Source organism: Sorex araneus, chromosome X (genome assembly GCF_027595985.1).
Source record: "Sorex araneus isolate mSorAra2 chromosome X, mSorAra2.pri, whole genome shotgun sequence".
Lineage (NCBI taxonomy): Eukaryota > Metazoa > Chordata > Mammalia > Eulipotyphla > Soricidae > Sorex > Sorex araneus.
Window position 1 is genome coordinate 239,736,305 of NC_073313.1, and position 24,174 is coordinate 239,760,478.

The 24,174-nt window shown below is 40.4% G+C and overlaps 1 protein-coding gene across 2 annotated transcripts in view; it reads right to left on the reverse strand.

Annotated features, from left to right (window-relative positions):
* Nucleotides 1-24,174, reverse strand: part of MDH1B (malate dehydrogenase 1B) — a 44,918-nt gene that overhangs the window by 14,918 nt on the left and 5,826 nt on the right. For both annotated transcript variants that reach the window (XM_055122851.1, XM_055122850.1), the window contains 8 exons: nucleotides 22,179-22,313; nucleotides 21,828-21,970; nucleotides 19,786-20,282; nucleotides 11,205-11,346; nucleotides 10,101-10,264; nucleotides 6,111-6,250; nucleotides 5,577-5,628; nucleotides 3,428-3,490 (listed from right to left, as the gene is read on the reverse strand). In XM_055122851.1, coding sequence (XP_054978826.1) covers nucleotides 3,428-3,490; nucleotides 5,577-5,628; nucleotides 6,111-6,250; nucleotides 10,101-10,264; nucleotides 11,205-11,346; nucleotides 19,786-20,282; nucleotides 21,828-21,946 — 1,177 coding nt within the window. In that variant the 5' untranslated portion in view covers nucleotides 21,947-21,970; nucleotides 22,179-22,313. The remainder of the gene's footprint in view (nucleotides 1-3,427; nucleotides 3,491-5,576; nucleotides 5,629-6,110; nucleotides 6,251-10,100; nucleotides 10,265-11,204; nucleotides 11,347-19,785; nucleotides 20,283-21,827; nucleotides 21,971-22,178; nucleotides 22,314-24,174) is intronic.

Sequence of the window (24,174 nt, forward strand, 5' to 3'; positions counted from 1 at the left end):
CATCTGTGAGTTTCCTTATCTCCTCCCCCATCTTTCCCCTATTTAAAGACTTTAATATATTATTCTGCTTCCAACTGCAGTTTCTCTGTTTTTTGTAGACGATGATTTAATATTATTTTGTAAAGCTGGTTTGGGAGGTAGTGAATGCCTTTAGCCATTGTCTGTTTATGAATGTCAAATCTGAGTAGTAGCCTGGCAAGATAAAGGATTATTAGTTTTTTCCATTTAGTACTATGTAAATATTTTGCTATTCCCTTCTTGCTTGCAGAGTTTAATTCAAGAAATCCAATGTGACTTTCCCTTGTGAGTTTCTTCTCTCTTGCTTGCATTTAGGAGACTGATTTGCTCGCTTGCTCTCTAATTACAATGTGTCTTAGTGTTCTGTGTAGATTTATTTTATTGGAACTCTTTGATCTTCTAGGATCACTCCATATGTCTTTATTCTCAGGTTGGGGGAGTTCCCAGCTATTTATTTCACCAGTAATTCTGTCCCTTTCCTTCTTTTTTCTATAATTCCTATGATTCAGAAGTTGTTCCTCTTGATATTATCTCAGAACTATCTTGAACTGTTTATTTTAAAACAGTTTTTCCACTTTATTATCGATGATGCCATTTATCTAGTCCTTGATGTGAGCTTTGGCTTTTTCTGCACTGCTTTAGTGTTGTCAGCTACTGTTCTCCTTAGTTCCTTCAGCTCTGCTTGAATGAATTTTTCCATCAAGCTTTCTTTGAGCTTGTTAATGTCTTCATCCACTGATTTCTGAATATCATTCATTACTGCAAGAATTGCTGCTTTGAAGTCCACCTCACGCAGTTTACAAAGTTCTGATTTATATGAGGATGTGTCTGCTTCTGTCCCCACCCACCAATGCAGCTGAATTCCTTTTTTCCACACTATTCTCCATACTGCTTGGTGTCTAGGAGTGTAGTTCCAAGTACATACTTGCTTGAGCAGAGATCTGGGGCTCTCACTCACTGTATCAGCTGCTGCCTTTGAGATTGTTTCAGAGGTGATGGAGGGCTACTGTGTGCTTATGGTTGCAGTCACCTTACAGTTCTTGTAGCTTTGAGATCCAGCCTACTTCCCAGGTTATTGTGCATGCCCAGGTGTGGCTGTGAACTAAAGACCCTTAAAATATGACTGACAGGGCTTTGAATTAGAAAAACCCTCAGGTGCTAAAGCTCAAATTTTGAATGAATCTGAATGAAAGACCAGAGATTACTAGTCAGGTATCTGCCTTTCTGTGTTCCTTGAATTTTGCTGCAAAATCTCATTTTTCTGGTTTTCAAGCCTTTGGCGGGACTGAGTAAGGAATCAAACCACAGGTGCCCATGGATTTGACAGGCTGATTTGTTTTGGTTTGGTTAGTGGGGATCCTGTGGTGAACATCAACAATCAGGCTTTCAATTCCTATGATCCCTGCCCACTCTGCCACCAGTTCCGATGAGCTGAGCAGGGCTTACATATCAAGTTCAACTGCCCTCCCAGGTATCTGCAAGCTAAGCCGAGCTTGCTTCTCATTTCCACTGGTTAGAAAACTGTGAAGGTCTTGGGTATCACATTGGCTGCTTTCCCAGGATATTAAGTTTAGCTGTTCTCAGTGGGGTGTGAGGGGGCAAGCTTGTTTGGCTGAACTCTCAGGGATCTCCTTGATTTGACTGTGGAGAAAGAGGTTTTGACTGTAGGATATTTTAAATCTATAGCCTCTTATACAAGTCTCTGTTGGAGGCATTCACTTCCGGAAAGGCGTGGGGCTCCCCACCATGATGTCTCTGGCACTGCTACCAGAGGTAAGCTGCAAGAGGAAACTAAGTCCTCCCATTACCTCCTTAGCAGGTCACTCCGCTGCATCATCTCATCTTGCTCCCTCTGACTCACCACCACTTGGTTTGCATCTGCCTCTTGTCTGTCCTGTAGGATGTCTGACTCTCTCCCTGCTCTCCACAGACCCTCACTGACTCTCTGTGCCCTGATGGGTATCCAGCTCCGGTAGAGTTCTCATGGAAATCTGAACAGTGACCTAAGTTTTCCCTCAATACTGTGTTTAGAGGGAACTTGACTATCTTGGCCCCTCTGCATGTTGGTTTTTGTAGGTGCTCTCAGTTCCTTTGATTTCATTCTTTTCCACTCCTACTTCCACTAAAAATATGGAGCTAGTTGCTCCCTTTGGGAACTGCTAAATCAATTTTGTGCAATCTATTTACTAGTGATAGTTGCCTGTCCATAGTCCTGTGGATAATATGAACAAGCACATATCCAGTCAAATAGCTCAGGGCAGCATCTTTTTAGCAACCTCCCATAGGACCATAATATAAACTACTGGGCAACTTCTCTGTGCTGCTACCTACCTTCCATATAAAGAATTTCAGGTAAAAGTGATTAAAAACAAATAAATTATTACTAGATGCATAATTTATATATTGCTGCTTTGAAGTCCACCTCAGATAGTTTACAAAGTTCTGATTTATATGAGGATGTTTCTGCTTCTGTCCCTACCCACCAATGCAGCTGAATTCCTTTTTAAAGATTCCTTTTGTATATAACAAAATATCTACAAATCTTCACATTGTATAAGTGTATGCAAGTATTCACATATATATGTGAGATGAAGCAAAAATTTTCATATTTTCCTTGTTAACGAGAACTCTTAGCTGTCCTCTTGATCTCTTTCTCTTATGCACATTCTGAGAAGCAGCTTGACTTAACATGCCAGTTATCTGAAGTTTTGTTAAGAGGATTCAAGAAGAGGTGAGACAGACAAAACTCAAAAAGCTACAGGCGACTTGGGGAGTACCTAGAGGAGAACCTGTGGTGAGTCTGACAGCAAAGCAGTTTCAGTTTATTGCTTTCTTTAAAATTTATATCTGAAAAATCTATCTTTAAGGACTGGAGAGACAATGAGATAATACAGTGGGTAGGGTGCTTGCCTTGCTTGTAGCAGCCAAATAACCAGGGTTTGATCCCTGGCACCCCATTTGGTCCCTCAATCCCCACCAGGAGTGATCCTGAGTGCAGAGCCAGGCATACGTTCTGGGCACAGCTGGGTATTGTCAAAATCAAAATAAATAAGGCAAAATAAAGTGCCCCCTGCAAAGTATTACAAAGAATAGGAAAAGAAACAGTTTGGGGGTGGAGCTGGAGCAATAGCACAGCAGGTAGGGAGTCTGCCTTGCACAGACCTGGGTTTGATTCTCAGCATCCATATGGCCTCCCAAACACCACCAGGAGTAATTCCTGAGTTCAGAGCTAGGAGTAAGCTCTGTGCATCATTGGGTGTGACTCAAAAAGTGAAAAAAAAAAAGAAAGTTTTTTTTATCAAAATTATTTCAGTTGCCAAGACTATATGTTTTTCTGACCGAGGCATCATTCTTTGAAACTGAGTCTGAGTAGGCATGGCTAGTAGCACTACAAAGATTGTTTACTTACCCTCTGACACTAATGGCTCGTTTTCTTCACTCTGAACATCATAATTCATGGGATCTTTAAAGTCTATATAGAAGATTAAACATATTGAGTACAAACATAAACATACAGGTGTATGTTCTAATTATTTACAAATGTTTATGACCGTGACCTACAGTAAAAAATAAGCTTTATAGATGAGTCCAGTGTGTAAACAAATAATTACATGAAACAATACCATTCTCTAATCTACTCTTAAAAATGCTTTTCTTACCTTTTTGCTTTTATTTTAGTTCATTGGGAAAATGGTTTTCATATTTATCTTTTATTATTAGCTTGATCCAGCCAAAATAAAAATTCCAATTATTAAATTAATTGCATACCTGATAAATTCTTTTGCAGTCCAAGTAACCCTCCATTAGAAAAGCAGTAAGCAATACATTTTTCTAAAATGCTCATTTTACAAATAGTCATCTATACAACTAGAAATCAACCCCATTTTCTCTATTTTGTTACCACTTAAGTTCTTTAGTGCACATGGTTTTGATTTAACAGGGAATCCAAGAACCTAAAATTTTAATTAACAGTGCAAATTTCTAAAATTTAAAGATTTGGAAGGTTGTACAGCCCTGTTTCTCATCCTCTTTGGAAAGCTACTAGTCACCTTCTTCCTTAGAAATCTTACAAGTTTTTCTCTCCATTCTCTTCTAAGAGCCTCAGTGCCTGCACTCTTTTGAGTATTACTTAAAACTATTTAAACTATTTTTTTGGGTCCACTAGAATACCAGTTTGCTGCCATTCATCTAGTTAGAATTACTGTCAATCTGGTAGCATCTATCTGTTCCTCTTAAGGTATCTCTACTAGAAGCCAGGCTACAAAGCTGTTCATGATTGGGTTTCAGTCATAGAGTGATCCAACACTCATCCCTCCACCAGTGTATATTTACCACCATTAATGTCTCCCATCTCCCTCCCACCATCTCCCAAGACCCCATCCTCAACCCCCAGGTTCCATCTATTTTTGTGCATTATGGTTTGCAATACAGGTACTAAGAGATCCTTGTGTTTGTTTACAGTATTCAGTATTTTTATCAGGATGGTAAGGCTGGTATAGCTCTTTAACTGGGTGGCAGCTTTGGGGTGTGGACGTGACTGCCAGTGCTTTCAGGAGTATAGGGAAGTGGGGGTGGTAGCCCATCCCAATTCTGAGAAAGCCTGGAGATATCTGTCACAAAACCCACATAGCCAAATTTTCAACAGGTTAATTTCTCGGTGAGGTCTGTCCTGAGACGGTGGAATCTGGCTGGAGGCATGGTGGCAATTTGGGAATTTGTGGAAACAAGTGGCTGCCAGGGGCTCTGGTTGGGAGGCCACTAGGATAACACATGCACCTCCGACTTTCTTCCATCTGCTCATCCTTGTGTGGGTCTGAGATTAATTGCAACTTTTGATCTCTTTTGAGATTTATTTATGGGTCTCAAACAAGGTCAAAAAAAAGCGCTTGTATAGCTAAGCCAGAGATTTGTGGGTATGACTCACACATACCCTACTTTTGGCCATTTAATTTGTCAGGGAATTTGGTCCCAAGTTGTTGAGGCCCATCCAGAGATAACAGTGACAATTTTGGGATATCAGGAAGCCTGAAGACACCATCAGGTTGCTGGTGTACTCACCCCACAGGTACAGGTTGACCTGCTGGCAACACTATATCCCCAGTTTTTAGCAGTCTTATATTACATTCAAAGCACATTTTTTTTTGTTTTTGCCCCCAAACCTGTGGTACTCAGAGCTTATTCCTACCTCTACACTTCAGGGATCACTCCCAGCAGAGCTCAAGGGACCATATGGGATGCCAGTGATACTGGGTGGGCCACATAGAAGGCAAAGCTCAGGGGATCCTGGGGACTATTCCTGGAGATATCTATTTGGCCAATAAGACTAGTTATATCAGTGCTGAGTCCCAGTAATACAGCACACTGCCTGCAGCCACAGATTCAAAAGTAGTGCAAAGGGCGATCAAATGGTGCTGAGAATGTATCTTAAGTTCCTGAACCTGCAAGTCATGTGCCACTGACCACTGACCCCTGGATTATAGTTTATAATTTAGTTATAACAAATATTTTAATATTCATCTAAAGAACAGTCCATTAAATCATCTCATCAAAAAGATTACCTGGTTTATAGGGTTGAAAATTTGTCACTTCTCCAAGTGCAGTAAGTTTCTCCTGTTGAAAAAATGTTATAATAAAATAATTAAATCACCACAATTACTAATGTATCAATCTTCAATAGAAAAACCCTGTAATTTAAAAAATGACCATATTTTTAATATATCATAAATCAAATAACCAAATGAGCACTAGTGTGCTACTTAGTTATTCAAACTTGCATTGCCTCATTGTCTTTTTTTTTTAGAAATAAGTTGAAAATTAAACATAGCAGACCAAGATATACCTTGGGCCTAGAGAAGTTAGTATAAAGCCTTTATAAAAGTCAGTTCCCTGGGGGCTGGAACGATAGCACAGCGGGTAGAGCGTTTGCCTTGCATGCGGCCAACCCGGGTTCAAATCCCAGCATCCCATATGGTCCCCTGAGCACTGCCAGTAGCAATTCCTGAGTGAAGAGCCAGGAGTAACCCTTGTGCATCGCCAGGTGTGACCCCCCCCAAAAAAAAAAGTCAGTTCCCCTGTATCTATTCTGATATTACCTGAATTAGATCACTCGCTATCCTGTCTATTATTTGTGCACTTATTTCAATATTTTCATGATCTGTAAGAACTATCCATGTCCCATTCTCAAATTTCACAGGCATAGAAAAGACAATTCCTTCAGGAATACCAAACTGACCTGCAATGAGCAAACACAAACCAAAATATTACAAAAGCAGAAAAGCAAACTCTTTCTTTTAAATGCTTAACATTTGTAAAGGACAGTCACAGTCACAGCACATGGTTTTCATGGAAATGAGGGACAAAATTTCTAGGACTTCTCCCTGTTACACTTGCTCTAAAAGTACTGACCCTTGTTCTGAAAATATTACCTGGACAAGTTCTGATTTTTCTCCTCACTTTCTGTGGATTTCATTTATTTATTCTGTGGATTTCATTTATTTATTCATTTATTTTGAAAGCCCATGGCTTTTTGTACTTGTCATCTATCTGTGGCATTTGCTCAGTCTTCCACTATACTATCTTATCACTTAAGTAGTGTATGAGCACCGGGATTTGTACACTTTGTATTTAAATAAATTTAAATATTTATATTTAAATTCCCCCCCTACACTTTATATAAAATACTGTTTTACAAAGTTGTTCATGATGATTTGTTACAGGCAAGTCAGGTGGTGCCTTTGGGGTGTGGGTGTGACTGCCAGGGTTTTCAGAAGTACTGGGAAGTGAGGAGGAGGTGGTCCATCGAGACTCCGAGAAAAGCCTGGAGATTTCCGTCACAAAAACCGCATACCTGATTTTTTCAGATTAATTTCTGGATGAGGCTTGGTCCCAAGACGATGGAGTCCACCTGGCAGTGATTTTGGAATGTGGGAGTAAGTGGCTTCTGGGCCTCTGTTTGGGGCTGGCATTGGGCTGACCTCCCCCAGCCTCCCCTCCCCCACCCCCACCCCCGCTCTGGAGTGCCCAAGATATCTCACTCATTTGCGGTGCCCAGAGAAATTTTTCCAGCTATTGATCTCTTCTGAGATTTGTTTTTAGCACCTAATATGATCCCCCAAGTCTCACTCCCCGAGAGTGTAGAGCCAGCGGTAAACCGTGAACACTGTTGGGTGTATGACCCTCTTCCCTTGACAACCCACCACTTCCCCGCCACCAAAAAAAAAAAAATCAAGTTTACTTATCTTTCCAATTTAGTTTTGTTGTTATTCAGTTTTTGTTTTGTTTTTGGGTCACACCTGGCAATGCTTAGGGTGTACTCCTGGCTCTGCACTCAGGGATGCAAAGGTCCTGGCAGGCTATGGGGACCATTTGTGATGCCGGGGGTTGAACCTGGGTTGACTGTATGCAAGGAAAACACCCTGCTGCTGTATCTCTGTCTCTTTGGTCCCTACAATTCCATTTTAATAGTTTCTATTATTGTGCCTGTGTGCTCTTGATCGTTACTCGCATATTTTTTATTTAAGATACTGTACTTCTTATGAAGGAACTGGCAGAGGAACCAGGTGCGCGGGACCAGAGATCTACAAGGCTGCTTGGATTGGGACTGGGCCTCTTCCACCCACATTCCCCATTTTTCAGTAGCTAGGCAGTCACACCCAGAAACTGCACTTCCTCCACCCCCCACTCACCCGTGTAATCCCATCAATTGCCAACATCCAGAGACTATAAAACCAAGCTCCCTGAAACGTGTGGCTGCACGACATCTGATAGCCTAGTTATCTCTCTTGGAGAACCTGGTAAGCTACTGAGAGTTTACTGCCTACACGGAGAAGAGCCTGGCAAGCTCTCCGTGGTGTATTCATATGCCAAATACAGTAACAATGATGGGTCTTATTCCCCTGACCTCGAAGAGCCTCTAATGCGGCACCACTGGGAAGGACAAGTAAAGAGAGGCTGCTAAAATCTCAGGGATAGGATGAATGGAGACATTACTGGGCCTGCTCAAGCAAATCAATGATCAATGGGATGACAGTGATACAGTGAGGCAGGCTGGGGAGTTGGAGGAAAACTGAGGACATTAGGTGGAGGGAAATGGACACTGGTAAAGGGAATGTTGGAACATTGTATACCTAAAATTCAAACATGAATAAATTATAAATCATGGTGCCTCAATAAAAAATATTTAAAATGTTTGTCTATACAGCACTTGTGGATGGAGAGCACCAACAAATGCAGAAGATTTGTACATTCTAGCTACTTCCTGCTTCCCTAGATCTATGTCCTGATGTGTAGGATAACATTGATTTGTCATTTCTCCCTGGTTTCAGGGAGCTTAGGTTTATTGGAATTTACCCATCACAGTACTCCCAAGGCACTCCCATCCCTCTGTGTTTATCTGTAACCCTTCTCTGTGCTCTACTTCCCCACCAGTCAGTCAACTTTATCCCCAAATCAGACTCTGTTGACTTGTAAAATCAGATCCTTCTAGGACTCTGGATTTGTATTTGTAAGTGAAATATTGCTTTTCTCTTCTCCTTATATCCTTTGCATAGTTAATTCAGAATAATGTCCCTTTTGTATAGACACAGGAAGACAGTTCATGCTATGCTTTTGTAACTTGGGAAATTGACTCCAAATAATATTTACTACTGGTCATCTGTTTTCTCTACTTAAGCCTCATATGCCCTTAGTTTGTAGCACCCCAAAAGCAGCGCCCCAACGAGGTACTGGATGGATCCAGGGAAAGCTGTGAGCTACCCTTAAAATGGGCCAGGCCACGTGCCATAATACTAAACTATAACTTGAGAGCAAGGTCATGGACAAATTCCGTCATGATCAAAGACTAACAACTGGATTAGGACCCTGCTAGGAATAGGAAGGGCTCATCTGGCCCGAGCACTGTAGTCTGAGATTCATCATGAGATGTCCCCTGAAGAACCACCCTATAAGCTTAATATATCTCTTTTTTTTTAAGTTTTTTTTTTTGCTTTTTTGGGGGGTCACAACACAGCGATGCTCAGGGGTTACTCCTGGCTTTACACTCAGAAATTACCCCTGGCGGTGCTTGGGGGACCATATGGGATGCCGGGGATTGAACCCGGGTCGGCCGCGTGCAAGGCAAACGCCCTACCCGCTGTGCTATCGCTCCGGCCCCTTAATATATCTCTTAAACTGTGTCCATACAAAATGACTAGAAAGATTATTTAGAAGTAAGTAAATCTAAGATGGTTGTTGAACTAAGGGAAGGAGATGTTATTTCGCCCTTGAGTGGCTCTCCTGGCTGCAGGAGATCTTTGTCTTCTCTTAGAAGAGCTTCCCTCTGAAGGAAAAGCTTTCATATGTTGATTGTGCTACCTCACCTGGGTGTAGTTTCTCCCAAACCTTTGGAGGTTGGTATGTGACCAAGGCTGAAAGATGGAGCCTGGAGAGACTAGCATGGGGGACAGGCAAGGACAGGAATGAGGGACAGTGTGAGACTGGAATGGGGCACTTAGTGAGATTGGAACAGGCATGTGGGGAGAATGGAAAAAATGGCAACTGATCAACCAACCAGCCCAGTGAACCTGTTAACTCTTTCATGTGTCTGTTGGCAGTAGCTGCAGTCCAGGGTGGGGGAAGCGGCTCATGGCCACCGAATACACGTGGTGGGTGAGAGAGACCTTGACACCATCGCAGCTCACTTATTTATTTTGTGAATACACACTGATGAATGAAACTTTTTGACCCAGACAGATGTGCTCACATCTGTCTGTCAGATAAGCACTTCTGAAACTCTAAGGCTTTCTGAAGTTTAATATTTAAGAAGCCGAGTCTAACCCTCTTGTCCACCTCAAATTATCCTATTTTAAAGTGAAAAAAAACTTACTGGGGCTATTTTATTTATGTTTCTTATAAACTCTCTAACACTTGAAATGTTGAGGTTTTGAATGGATAACTGAATGAAGACATGAAAGATTAATAAAAAGATTATGGAATTTTGACAAATCCAGCAGTTTATATATTAAACACTAGACAGGAGGAGAAACAGAACAGAAAACATATATGGAGGTCTTTAAATATTACAAGATATAAAAACCCAGATTTACCTTCACTCAGCACGCCTAAAGATACAATCTCCCCAGGGGGTGAACCATTGTACCAGTACTTCAATGTTGTGGCTATACTGTGAGCAGTTAAGATGCCTCCAGATTGCTTTCCTGTGCTTGTGAAGTTTTCAAGAGTTGACACAAACTCTCTATTTACCCAGTCACTGTAAGAAGAGAAAGAAACTATTTTACTGTGGAGAAAAAAAAACAAATAAAAAGGATGTTCCCAAGTCAATGAATAATAAATCACCCTTACAAGTTAGAATTATGATTTCCTGTGCCCTTTGTTCAAACTTCTTCAATCCCATAAAAATCAATAAAAAAGTAATGAAATACAGAAAAACTATATAAAATCATGTTTTAAACTAAAAGCAGAATATGAATATGGAACACAAAAATATGATCCAAAGCTATAAAACAATCACTTTAAGACAAAGGATGTATTGAAGTACATGCTATCTATCTCAGAAAGAGCAATATCTTTCAGTTTTGATCAAATCATATCATAAAGCATCAAATTATTCACATTAATAGAGAAATGACGAGGCTTTTATAGTCTAAAATTTAAATGCATGGAATAGCCCTGTGACTAAACAGCTGCCTCGTCTAGCTGAGAACCACAGTTTGGTGATACGCTGCATATGCTCAGGCAAGAAAGAGGAGTCACGCTTAAAAGTGAGAACACTGGGACACATCCTTTTAGGTAGATGTAAAATTCCAACAGTCTGAGGAAAGAAAAAATGGAAGGAGCAAAGGAAAGGAAATGCTAGAACTGGGAAGTGCTACAAATCATTACAAAAATGGTTGAGGGATACTCCTCTCCCTTTCTCCTTCTCTGCCTCACCACCATGGCAATGCTGTTGGTGGACACAGCTCTAGTTTGCCTTCATTATCTTTTATTCTTCTCAACCATCCTATAAGACCCTGTAAGTATATTACTAGTTTGATTTTGCATGTGAAAAAATTGGAGGCCTAGAGACCCTGAGTAACTTCTCCAACATCACACAATTACTAAGTGCCTAAAAGTTCAAAGATTTAAAAGACCGAAACTATTATGCATATATGCAACATTGTTATTATGCTTCACTTAGAAATATACTGTACCTATCAAAAATCAAGTTTAAAACAGGATGTGAATATTCAGGAGGTCCCCAAATAGCACCTTCATGTCTGTACACCTTGGTTTGTCTCAGATCAATGTAGTGATTTCCACTAATATTACCCCAAATTATGACATCCTTAATACCTGTTTGAAAAAAAGAAATAATAATAATCTAAATTACTAAAGTTAACATAAAACATTGGCTTCATCCTAGTTTTGGTGCGTGTTTTGTCTTTAGGATCAAACCTTTGTACAAAAATGTCAAAACATAAATGTTAGCAATATTACAAATGTTACCTTAATTCAACAAAAATAATCAAAATAAATACATTCTAACTTAATTAAAAAAACCTTTAATACATGCTATCCAAAAGGTAAAAATAGTGTTGATAATTTCCCTAAAAGGGTCTGGAAATCCCTAATAAAACTTTATGAATGGTATTGGCATATAGACTGAAGTTAAGAAATACTAAACTAGATAAATGGCTATATCACTCACCCAGACACAACAGCACTCAAACCATAAGATCTAAACTACAACTACTGGAACTTTCTAATGTGCTTGTCAAATTGACAGTGGGGGATGGAATAGGGGTTGGGGGTGGGATAGAATATAGGAACCCTGGTGGAGGGAAGTTGACACTGGTGGTGGGATTAGTGTTGGGATATCATATGCTTAAAACTCAATTATCAGTAATGTCACAAATCACAGTTATTAATTAAATTTAAAAATTTTTTATAGAAAAGAAATACCAAAATAGAAGCTGGAGAGATAGTACCTCATGGAGGGTGCTTGTCTTGAACGTGGCAAGCCCGGGTTTGAACCCTGGTTCCAGGAGTCCCACCAGGATTGATCCCCAGCTGTAGGTGTATGCCTTGAGCACTGCCAGATATGGCACCCAAACAAATTTTAAAACACCCAAAATACTAAAATACTCCCTGAGAAAAATTTGTTCTCAAAATCATACCATTGGCAGAAGTCATAACTTTATTATTCTACTTGCCATGAAAAGAACTGCTTTGATTCCAACAGGAATCCTTGATTCTAGATTGGAATAGAAACTTGGACAAATCACATAACCCTGGCTAGGTAGATTTTATAGAATGAGGGTGTTGTTATAAGAAGACACTGAAGAATGCCTCAGTCAACAAAGCTACTCAATTTACTTCAACATGAGAGGCACTTTTAATTGGCTGACGTAGAAGAAATCAAATCAATCCAAGTCCTTGCAACCTTCTGACAGTGAAGGGGAGTGAAATAGAAAAACACTACAACATATCTTTTCTGACTTGGTTTCCCTAGAAATGTTTACTTTTCTCACCTAACAAGAAGTTGAAGTAAGCAGCGAGACTGTGTTAAGCAGCACAAAGTTAAGACTTTTGGCTTTCTCTTCATTGTGGTAAAACAGATGTAGCAGTTACAATTAACACACTATTACAAAGTTGTGTTCAAGGGGCTGGAGCAATAGCACAGTGCGTAGGGCATTTGCCTTGCACTCAGAGACCCAGGTTCTATTCCCAGCATCCCATATGGTCCCCTGAGCACCGCCAGGGGTGATTCCTGAGTGCAGAGCCAGGAGTAACCCCTGTGCATCGCCAGGTGTGACCCCCCAAAAAAAGAAACCAAAGTTGTGTTCAAGGGCAACGAGTTTTGGGACACAGAATGGAAAAAACTCTGTCTTTTGTGTTTTTTTTTTGTTACAGGGAGTTAAATATCTTACCCAGGAAACTTCAAGTAGACACATGACTCAGTTATTCCTATTCTCAAGAAAAGCTGTGAAAATCAATGGTATTTTGAGCCTCTGTTGAGGGAGGCAGGTAAATGGGAGAAGAGGAAGTGAAGTGGATTGTATGTAGGATACCATAAATATCTATCATACTCCCTTGATATTCTTCTGTCAAGATGACTCATGTAGGACTAAAGTGATAGCACAGTGGGGAGGGCATTTGCCTTTCATGTGGCCGACCCAAGTTCAGTCCCCAGCATCCCATATAGTACCCTGAGCACCATCAGGAGTAATTCCTGAGTGCAAAGCCAGGAATAACCCCTGAGCATTGTAGGGTGTGTTAGTGACCTCTCTCTCCATCACCCTGCTCTCAAGTCAGCTAATGATGTGCATGGAGCCCTGTCTGATAGTTGCATATTTAGGGAGAGAAGGGAGGAGTGAAAGCTCAGAATCTGACGTGCGGAAAATAATTCTGTGGCTCCAAGAAAGTGTATAGTATCTCTCTTTCTCTTCTATGGGGCAAAGAAGCCTTATAATACAGTGATTCATTTTTCTTACCAGCTTTAAGACATTTCATAACTCTAAATGCCCTTACTTCTGCTAGGAAAAATTATAGATTTTAAGGAAAGGCAAGACCAGAATGTCTGGGGGCAGGGGATGGGGGCTAGTGCTGAACACTGTAACACTCCTATAGCATCAACACAAAGAATGTGGGGGTGAAAAAAAAGAATTAAATACAGCATCCCCCATGGAGAAATCCACTAGAGAACATAAGTATTACTGTGTTCAGGGATACCTGACATTGTAGAACACAGAGTTGAAGACAACTTCAGGGTTAATAAATGTTTCCCCTAAGTGGAGGGAGTAAGAAACAGAGACTGAAAGAGAAAGGGGGCTAAAAATTGGTACTGGACTTAAAAACAAGGTAGGAGAGTGCTGAACACAAGTATTTTACAGAAGTTCAGCTTTGTGCCTACACTTGCTGAGTCAAAAAGAATTTTGGGAACTGTTGAACCCAACACAGTATGTTGCTTCATCTGTGCCAGCTGGGAATAGTGGTTTCTCAGGTGAATCCCGCTAACAGGGTTGTGTAGGATAACACTGGTTTGTCCTTTTTGCCTTGCCACAGGGAGCTTAGGTTTATTGGGTTACACCCATCACAGTGCTCCCGAGGCACTCCCATTCCTCTGTGTTTATCTGTAACTTCTTTCTTTGTGCTCTGCTTCCCCAACCAGTCAATCACCTGTATCCTCTAATCAGACTGTTAACTTGTAAATATTGCTTTTCTCTTCTTAAGTCCTTTGCATAGTTAATTCAGAGCAATGTCCTTTTTGTATAGACACAGAAAGACAGTTAATGCTATGCTTCTGTAACTTCGGAGTTAATTGACTCCAAATAATACTCACTCCCAGGCATCCATTCTCTCAACTTAAGCCTCCGTTGTCCTTACGTCCTAGCACCCAAAAAGCAGGGTCCCGATGAGGGACTGGATGGACCCAGGGCAAGCTACCTTGGCATCGAAATGGGCCAGGCCAAAGCACCATAACACTTAACTATAAGTTAAGACCATGGTCATGGACAAATTCTGTCATGATTCAAAAAGTAACAACAGAATGAGGACCCTGCTAGGATTAGGAAAGACTAATCTGGTCTGAGCACTGTAGTCTGGGATCTATAGTGAGATGCCCCCGAAGAGCCATCCTATAAGCTTAATGTATCTCTTATTGTATCCATACAAAATTATTAATATTATTGGGAAGTAAAATAAAGATGAATGTTTAAATGGTTATAGGACAAAGAAAAGGAGAAACACCCCTGGGTGATATTTTGCCCTTCAGCAGATCTGGCTGCAGGAGATAGGAAGGGCTTTTATATCTTGATTGTGCTACCAGACCTAGGTATGTTTTTCAATGCCAAGGTTTGGAGGGTGTGAGAGACTGGAGAGAACAGGACGCAAGTCAGAGTGTGGAGAGCTAGCAATGAGGACAGGAGGAGAGGGGAATGAGGGGCAGGGTGAGTCTGGAATAGTGAGATTAGTGAGACTGGAACAGGTGCAAGGGGAGAATGGAATAAATGGCAACTGATCACCAACCAGCCTGGCCCTCATTTCTTCCTTCGTCCGCCTTTGGCATCGGCCATCCCAGGTGTGGAAGTGGCTTGAGACCACTGAATGCCTGCAGTGAGAGAGAGCTGCGGACTTCGTATTCATTTTATGAATCCACAGGGTTGCAGTTTCTTCCCTGCCCTAACAAGCTCACTGTGGAGGCAGGCTCCCAGATATGGCCATCCCACTCAACAGGTTTCAGTTGCAGCAAGAACTGACAGGTTTTTAGCTGAAGCTGGTTCAAAATAAAGAAAGCGTCCCTGACATAAGTGCATAAGACTTAATCTCCAGTTTATTTTGGAGGACTGAGCACAAAGGTTCTACAGGGCTCCAGTATTTTGCCTGCTCTACTGGAAAGAGAATTGGTAGTATGTACAGCATGCAGTTACTGCCCAGCCAGCCAGAGGAGCAGCCTTCCCACAGATCATAACAGAGAACAGACCTTTTATTGGTGGATCCTACCAATCAGACTGTGATTCTAAGAAGCCACCTCCAAACTGGTACAGGCGAATGCAAAAATACCCCCATCAATATGAAGGTTAGTTTGCCGAATATCTGTCATTTGAAACACTTGAGTACAATATCCAGTTGCTGCCCAAGATGGTTGAATACCGATGCCATGTCAGCTGCCAGAAACCAGCAACTGTGAACCAGAAGGCAGAGCCCAGCAAGCTAGGCATTGGTGCTATAGCAGTTGATGACAAGAAATACCCAACTGTCACCCAGGTGTACACAGATCAGAGTCACAGGCACAAGTCTGACCTTGAAAACTTTTTTTTTCTTTTTGGGTCACACCTGGCGGTGCACAAGAGTTACTCCTGGCTCTGCACTCAGGAATCACCCCTGGCGGTACTCAGGGGACCATAGGGGATGCTGGGAATCGAACTCAGTTCAGCCGTGTGCAAGAAAACGCCCTATCCGCTGTGCTATAGCTCCAGCCCCTGACCTTGCAAACAGTTAAGAAAACTTTTTCAATTTTATGTTTACTGAAAATTCTGTAATTATTAGGATTTTTTATCAAGAAATGTAACAACACCATCTCAAATATTTTTAAGTGTTCTTAGAGGCATAGACGTCGAATGGTTTAGTTTATTGAGTCAAAAATTTCCTTCACCAGAAACAAGTTGCATTAGGAAAAATACCCAGGGGGTGGGGGCTGGAGTACTTTTCAAGGCATTCTTTGCTGCCAGAAATCAGCAGAATCACAAGCACCAGCACGGTCTTGCAAATAGGAATAGCTGACTGCTGCCCAGGCCGTCCCAAACTCTAAGCTTCATCCACAGCTCCAACTAATAACCAGGAAAAGTGAATAAAATCAAGACATTCAGCTGCAGTAAGAAAAAGCCCAGCGTAGTCCTCAACTAAACCAGAACTTTCTAAAGTGCCTGAAGATGATGTAAAGCAACAATCACCTCAATGTTTACTGAGCTGAGGAAATTATTGGAAGACAGAATCAATAAGTTTGAAGAAAGACTAGCAGAAAAAAATAAGAGAACTCATTTGATCAGAAATTAACTACAGAATACATTTGCAGGTCTCATTTGCAGAATACAAAATGGTGAAAACTGAATTGGTGATCTTGAATATAAGATGTACAGCACTGCTGACAGAGAGGTAATAAAAAAGAGATTTCAAAAACATGAAAAGGATTTTAAAAATGCGTTTTTTTAACATCAAGAGCAACAATGTCCACAACATATGAGTTCCACAAGGAAAAGAAGGAAAAAGGGGTAGAGTGGTAAAGAAGTAATAGCTGAAACCTTTGCTCATCTGAGGGTGGAGACATACACTGAACAAAAAGGCCCGACAAAATAAACCCAAACTGAAGAACACCAAGACACATTGTAATTAAAATGTTAATAATTAAAGAGATAGAGGCTCCTTCAGGCAGCAAGAGAAAAACAAAAACTCTGAATAAGGGAAACCCATAAAACTTACATTGGATTTCTCAAATGTAGCTCTCTAAGCAAGCAGGAAGAAGGGATGGAATGATATATTCAAAGTACTGAATGTAAAGAATTTGCCACCTTTAATCCTCCACTCTGAAAAGTATCACTCATATTTTGGGGAAATCACAAAAACATTCCCATGAATTGGAAGATAATATACACTTTAGGCCTCATGCAAGGTTACCCTTATGACCCCTAACAACATACGGCTTCCAAAGGATTCCTGGGTGTAGCCCTGGAGGGCCGCAATCATCACCAGTTGTGGTCCTAGAGCACTGCGGGGATAGCCCTAGTGGTCTTTGACACTATAGGGTCTGGGTAGCACCATATTCTAGAGTCTTGCACTGAACAACTTAAACTTGTTGACTGAGTAACACCAGGAAAGACTGCTGAGTCCTCCTAAACACTGGTTGGGAGGCTCCTCCCCACCAAAAAATATTTTCAGACAAACATTGGCAGGAGGTATTTGTTGCCACTATAGTAGCTCAACAAAAAATATGGAATTTTCTGATAAAAAGTCATGAAATTCCATTCAGAAGTATAAAGACTCATAAAAATATTATAATGATGGAAAGATGGAGAATATATAATGATTCATAGACTGAACTCTAGATTTGTATCACTTGTATCACTTGTCATCCCGTTGATCTTCAATTTGCTTGAGCAGGCGCCAATAACATTTCCATTTGTCCCTGTTGCATGCTAGTGTAGCCCAATGGTATCTGCTCGCTCCAGGAACAGGAAGAGCCTCAAACCATTCATTCAGGGTCTTGATGAAGAAGTCTGACCATCTGGTAGGTGGGAGGCTATGTGGTCTTTTGACATCCCATGAAATCCAGTCGGTAACAGCTCTAGTCCAGCGGTCATTTCTGAATTGCATTACATGTCCAACCCATCTGATTTTTGACGCCTTGGCAAACGAGACAGCGTACCTGATTCTTGATCATCGATGGAGGTTGGAACTCCGGATTTGAAAACAGGTATGTGTATATGTGTATTCATAAAATACATAAGTGAGTGGCACGGTATGGGCTCTCATTCCTGCTACATGCATTTGGTGGCCATGAGCCACTTCCCCACCCCCATCTGACAACATTCTTCTCTAGTGCACATGGAACATTCTCAGGGATAGAAAATACTCTGAGGCACAATTAAGGAATTCATAAAGTTATAAAATATAAATAATCAAATCTCTTTTTAGATCACAATGCCATGAAGGAAGATATTAAAGAAAGGGAAAGTGCTAACATTTGCAGACTAAACATACTATAGAACAACCACTGGGTCAAAACATGAGAATAAAAGCATATGCTATCAGAACCTATGGGGCATAACAAAAATAGGATTTTATTGTAAAGAAATGGACTAAACAGCTGTTGTTATAGCATGCTAAAGGCTCATCAAAGTGCTTTATGGTCTCAGTTTAGAGAGTCTAGGCCCACACCCACTGTCCTTGCACTGTGGATAGAGAGACTATTTTGTGATCCTTTGTATCCACAATGGACTGCATCTAAGCTAAAGTACAAATATGAAAACTATTTTTAAAGAAAACACTCTCTTCTAAAATATGACCATTAAAAAGTTTCTTTTAAGAGAGAATCATTTTTAGTCAGAAAGAGAGGGACAGACATAGAAGGACTGCACTCATTTGTGGAATATAAAGCAACAGAATGAGAGACTAACACCCAAGAATAGCAGAGATAAGAACCAGAAGGATTGCTCCACGACTTGGAAGTTAGCCACATGTGTGGGGGCTAGGGGGTGGGAGAAGGCAGCTCAGATAGAGAAGGGACAACCAAGTATAGGATGCTTGGAGGGCCTGCTCAGGATGGGAGATGTGTGCTGAAGGTACACTATAGACAGAACATGATGGCCATTTAATGCCTGTATTGCAAACCACAATACCCAAAGGAAGAGAGAGAGTAAAAGGGAATGTGCCTGCCACAGAGGCAGCGGGGGAGCGGGGAGGGTATGGATTGGGGGTGGTGGGAGGGATACTGGGAATATTGGTGGTGGAGAATAGGCACTGGTGGAGCGATGGGTACTTGATGACTGAAATGTCAGCACAAAAGTTTGTAAGTCTGTAACTGTAACTCATGGTGATTCATTAAATTTTTTTTTAAAAAGATAGAACCATTTTTAAAAGGTTCCATTAAAATAGATGCATTTATTCTTTCATTAAAAAATATTTTTGGTTTGGGGACATAGACAAGGGTGCTCAAGGATCATTCCTAGCAGCGCTAAGGGACCATATGTGTTGCCAGGGATCCAACCTGGATAAGCCACCTGCAAGGCAAGCTCCTTACTCACTGTACTATCTCTCCCTCTCAGATCCCATCCTTCTAATCCAGTTTTATCCTCCTATAGTTCTGAGGTCTATCACTTAAAGAACCAATAAGAGTAGAAGCTGATCCAGATTATCCTAATCTTACTGTCACATTAAATGTCACTGCAAATGTTAGCTACATGTCAGGGACTCTTTAAACATTTTAGAAAGCTGATATCATTAAATCCTCACCTCCATTCTAATAGGGATAATATAAAATATTAATATATCCATTTTACAGATGAGGTGACCGAAGCTTAGTGATTGCCCAAGGTCACCCGGGAGAGATGTGGGGGAGAGCCACTTTATAACTCAGGGGAACTGTTATGTTGTCATTTCCTTAAAAAAAAAAAAGTCAACCACCTTAACAATTTTAGCCAGAAAGTTTTTGTAGGGTTCAGTATCCTTCCAAAGGGCTTTGAGATTGTGAGGTTTCAAAACAAAATCCACCCGGGAAACAGATGTTCATTTACTTACAGGAGGGAGCCGTTTTCAGTTTTTTGGCTAGCAGAGATTTGGCTTTGCCTTCCACCCCCAAGGCCACTGCAATAATGTTGTGAACGATGCTCGGGGCGTATCTCATTAGCAAAACTGCCCTCAGGTTCACATAGGTTTTTCCTCCGACAATAACTCTCACAGAATCATGGGCGTTTTTCTCAATCAGGTACCCGTAGAGCCGGCACAGAATCAGCTTGTTTCGTATGTAGTCTTCTAAAGTGGCCATCTCCTTGTCGGTGCTGTCATCCAGAATGATGACCACGTGCGCCTCGCGGAAGGCATCCTCCACTCGCGTGCAAACGGAGATACTCTGGAGGAGGGGCGACACCAAGTTCTGAGTTTCCGCCATAAGGAGGTTGAGGTTTTCTTCTGTATGCTTTTTGTCAAACAACGTTATGCTAATTTCTGTCTGCATTCCAAACACTTCACCACTTATCAAGATGGGAATGAGGTTGCAGCAAGCTGGAGTTGAAGCGCTAATGAAAAGGCAGAACTGGATTAAAAACGGTTAAATCTCCCCCTACCCTCACACTTAACACCTTTATTCCTAGTAGGGATTTCTGCAGGTGGATTGTTAAGATTAAACATCTGAAGTCCGCAGACACAGCTCTACAGACACATTTAAGCCCAACAATGAAAAGTAGAACAAAGACATTCTCATTACCACCTCCTCCCTGCCTCTGGTCATCTGAAAACAATCATCGGGAGAGGTTCTAAGGACTTTCAGATAAGAAAAAAATATACAAAAGAATCATTTAAAAGAACAGTTTCACATTACTGTGCATATGTTCATTTTCTCTTAAAACAGAAACAAATTCCACTTAACCACATCTCTTCATTCTATTCCCTTATCTACAAAGGGACTGTCTTCTCCAGTCCTTACAAAAGCAGCTGAGAATGGTCATAGGTTAGAATCAAACATCCAAACTTAAGTTCAGGAACAGCAAACACTACAGTTGTAATGACCTCTAAAGCTAGTACAAACTTGCATTTGGGTATCTGATTTTCACAACGAGTTTAAGAAAGGGCAGAGAAGGAGTTTCATATGACATAATTTTAGTCTTTAAAACATTTGAATATGATGCAATATTTATTAAATAATGGTATGAATCATATATGATTATCACATCATTTTCAATTCTTTCTATCTCTGAGTTTTGGGCCACATCCAATGGTGCTGGGGAAGGGATCATTCCCAGTGATGCTTGCGAGACCATATGGTGACAGGAATATACCCTCATGCCTACAGGCAAGCATGTGCTTCGGAAATTTGAGCTACTGCCCCTGCACCATCATTCTCGATTTCTGTACCTGAACTATTTTATAATAGCAAATATATTTTCTAGGAAGTATCTATTTTATAACACATAGACATGTAGGAAGGAAGGGTCAACTGGAGGAGGACAGGCAGTGAGACCAAGAAGTATGTAAAAGGACAAGAAGAGAGGAACTAGTGACAACACAGATGGCCTGTGTCAAAGTCTCAGAGCAAGGAGAAGCAAAAGCAAGAAAGTTACAAACCATGAGCAAGGGGGAGGAGTGTGGGGTAAGGTTGCAGATAATGAGTGTGGAAAGAAGAGTGAAGACCATGCTCGCAAGTGGGCAGGTCTGTGTGATGGAGTGAAAAGAGAAGAGAAGGGAAGGCAAGAGATGGCAAAGTAGAACAAGAGAACAAGGCAGAACACGGCATAAGAAACAGAATGAGTGGGCTGAGCTCAGAGGAAGGAGTAAGCCCTAAGCATCACTGGATACAGCCTCAAAACAAAACAAAATAACTCAAAGACAAGACATTGAGATATTCTTTGACCATGTTACTAAATATCATTATCTTTTCAAAGACTAGCGGTGGCACAGGGACACTGCTGGAGGGTCATGGGTACTTTGGGGTTATGGGTACAATAATTTTGTAGAAATGCTGTAAAATTTAATACTATTGCAATAATATAAACAATAATAATTTTAAAATAAGTATAAAAACATGAAAATGTATATAGCTTGGTGTTTGGCTGAGACTGTCCTACCTGGTAATCCAAACATGCAAGGACTTGGTGAGAATTTTTGGAGCTTTTTCCTCCAGCTCTTTTTCTATATGTGTCTTCAGGTTCTCTTCAGCAATTATCTTCATCAATTCTGATCTCATGCTAGAGGTGACACCATAGTAAAGCTAAATATTAGGAAATAAAAAGTCAAAATAAAAGAAGAGATAATTCATTGAAATGGCTATAAGGGAAGTTCTTATTTCAATCCAGAGTAAAAAAAGAACTGATGGAACATTGTAGAAAACAAGTAATTTGAAAGCTAAAAATAATGTAAGAAAATGACAATGTTTTAAACAGATAAATCATGGTCAAAGAATATCTCAAAGAACATACCTGGGCATGTTCTAGGAACTCATTATATCCTCCCAGAAGAAAACCCTTTCCTCCACGATCCAAAAGCTCTCTCCAGATTATGGGTGAATCTTTGTGATTCCAATTATTCTTTTCACACAAATCTTTCAGCCATTCCTATTGAAATATATTCCAAGTGAAGTCATCCACTAAATCTCTATTAGAATTCAATTCAATACCTTAGAATTCAACACAAAAATGTTAGCTTGTATTTTATTCCAACTATGCATACCAAGTCAATTTGGATGTCATTGAACTGTGAAACTGATAAAATGATGATGAGTTAAGCAACAAATTAATCAAATAAGATAGACTGCTCTTCAAATTCTTGACCATATCTTGCTGATAAATAATATGCAAGTGTTTAGCTTATAGAAAAGTCAAGTATTTCATGATTTCCAAAAAATCCAACTTACTATATTCTCCCACTCTTTTTGATAATATTTCTAGCTTTAGGGCAATTTACCCTAAATTGCTTCCAAATATGTAAGGATGGTTTCAGAATATAGTTTCATTCCAATGAGCTAGAATATGAGGGTGACCAGGCTGTGACATCTGTCACCCCATTTATTGCCAGGGTTGATTTAGCTGATGTGTTGGCTGGGCCAATGTCTCCTTCCTCTGTCACTGCTCTGGAAATTGTGTGGTCTGTTGAAGAGGATGTATTTCCCCTGAATGAACAACTTAGGACCTCCAAACAAGCTCCTAAATGAATGACCTAAAAACTTTCTTTTTTTGATAATACATATTTTTATTTGAATCACCATGAATTACAAAGTTGCAAAAATATTCATGTTTGTGTTTCAGGTATATGTTGTTTAAAAACCAATCCCTTCACCAATGCCCACGCCCCTCCACCAATGTCCCCACTTTCCCTCCCACTCCCCAGCCTGCCTCGGTGGCAGGCACTTTTCTCCTTCCCCATTGTCCTCATTGTCCTAATGTTTCCTTCCCTAAGTTATCTCCCTCACCCCTATCCCAGTAGCAATTTTTCTACTGTAGACCAGTTCTTCTGCTTTTTGTTTTTATTGCCATTGGGCATTTGATATTCCTCTATGAGCGTTCGGTATATCCCACATATGAGAGAGAGCATTCTGAGTCTGTTCCTCTCCCTCTAATTTCACTCAACAATACTCAACAAATAATACTGTCCAGATCCATCCACATTGCATCATTTTATCTTTTTAAAGGCTGCATAGTATTCAGTATTGAGGATGTGTACCATAGTTTCTTTATCCAGTCATCTGTTCATGGGTATTTGGGTTGTTTCCATATTCTGGCTATTGTATTCAGAGCTGCAATAAATATAGGGGAGTAGATGTCTCTGACTTGTACTTTTGGATCATTGGGGTATATTCTTAGGAGCAGAATTGCTGCATCATATGGAAGCTTGATTCCTTTTTTTTTTTAAAGGAATATCCATATTGTCTTCCAAAAAGGCCTGACCAGTTAACCATCCCACCAGCAGTGAATGAGGGTCCCTTTTCCCCTATACCTCATCAACACTGGTTGTTCTTGTTCTTTTTAACTAAGCAAGTCTCGGTGGTGTGAGACAATCTCTCATTGTTGTTTTGATTTGCATTTCCCTGATGGTTAATTATATAGAACATTTTTTTCATATTCTTTATGGCCATTTATAATTTTCCTTGTAGAAGTTCCTCCTTATCTATTCTCTTGTTTTTCATGTGTTGCATGTTGAATTTTTTTCTTGTACAGTTCTACCAGTGCTTGGATATTAATTTGGATTAATTAATTGGACATTAATATTAATATCTTGAATATTAATCCTTTGTCAGATGAGTGGTGAGCAAATAATTTCTCCCATTCTGTGGGCTGTCTTTGTATTCAGGTCATCATTTCATTTGATGTGCAGAAGCTTCTTATTTAATGTCCCATTTGTTTATCTCTGTTCTACTTGCTTGGTTAGTGGCGTTTCATCCTTAAAGATGCCTCTAGCTTCAATGTTATGGAGAGTCCT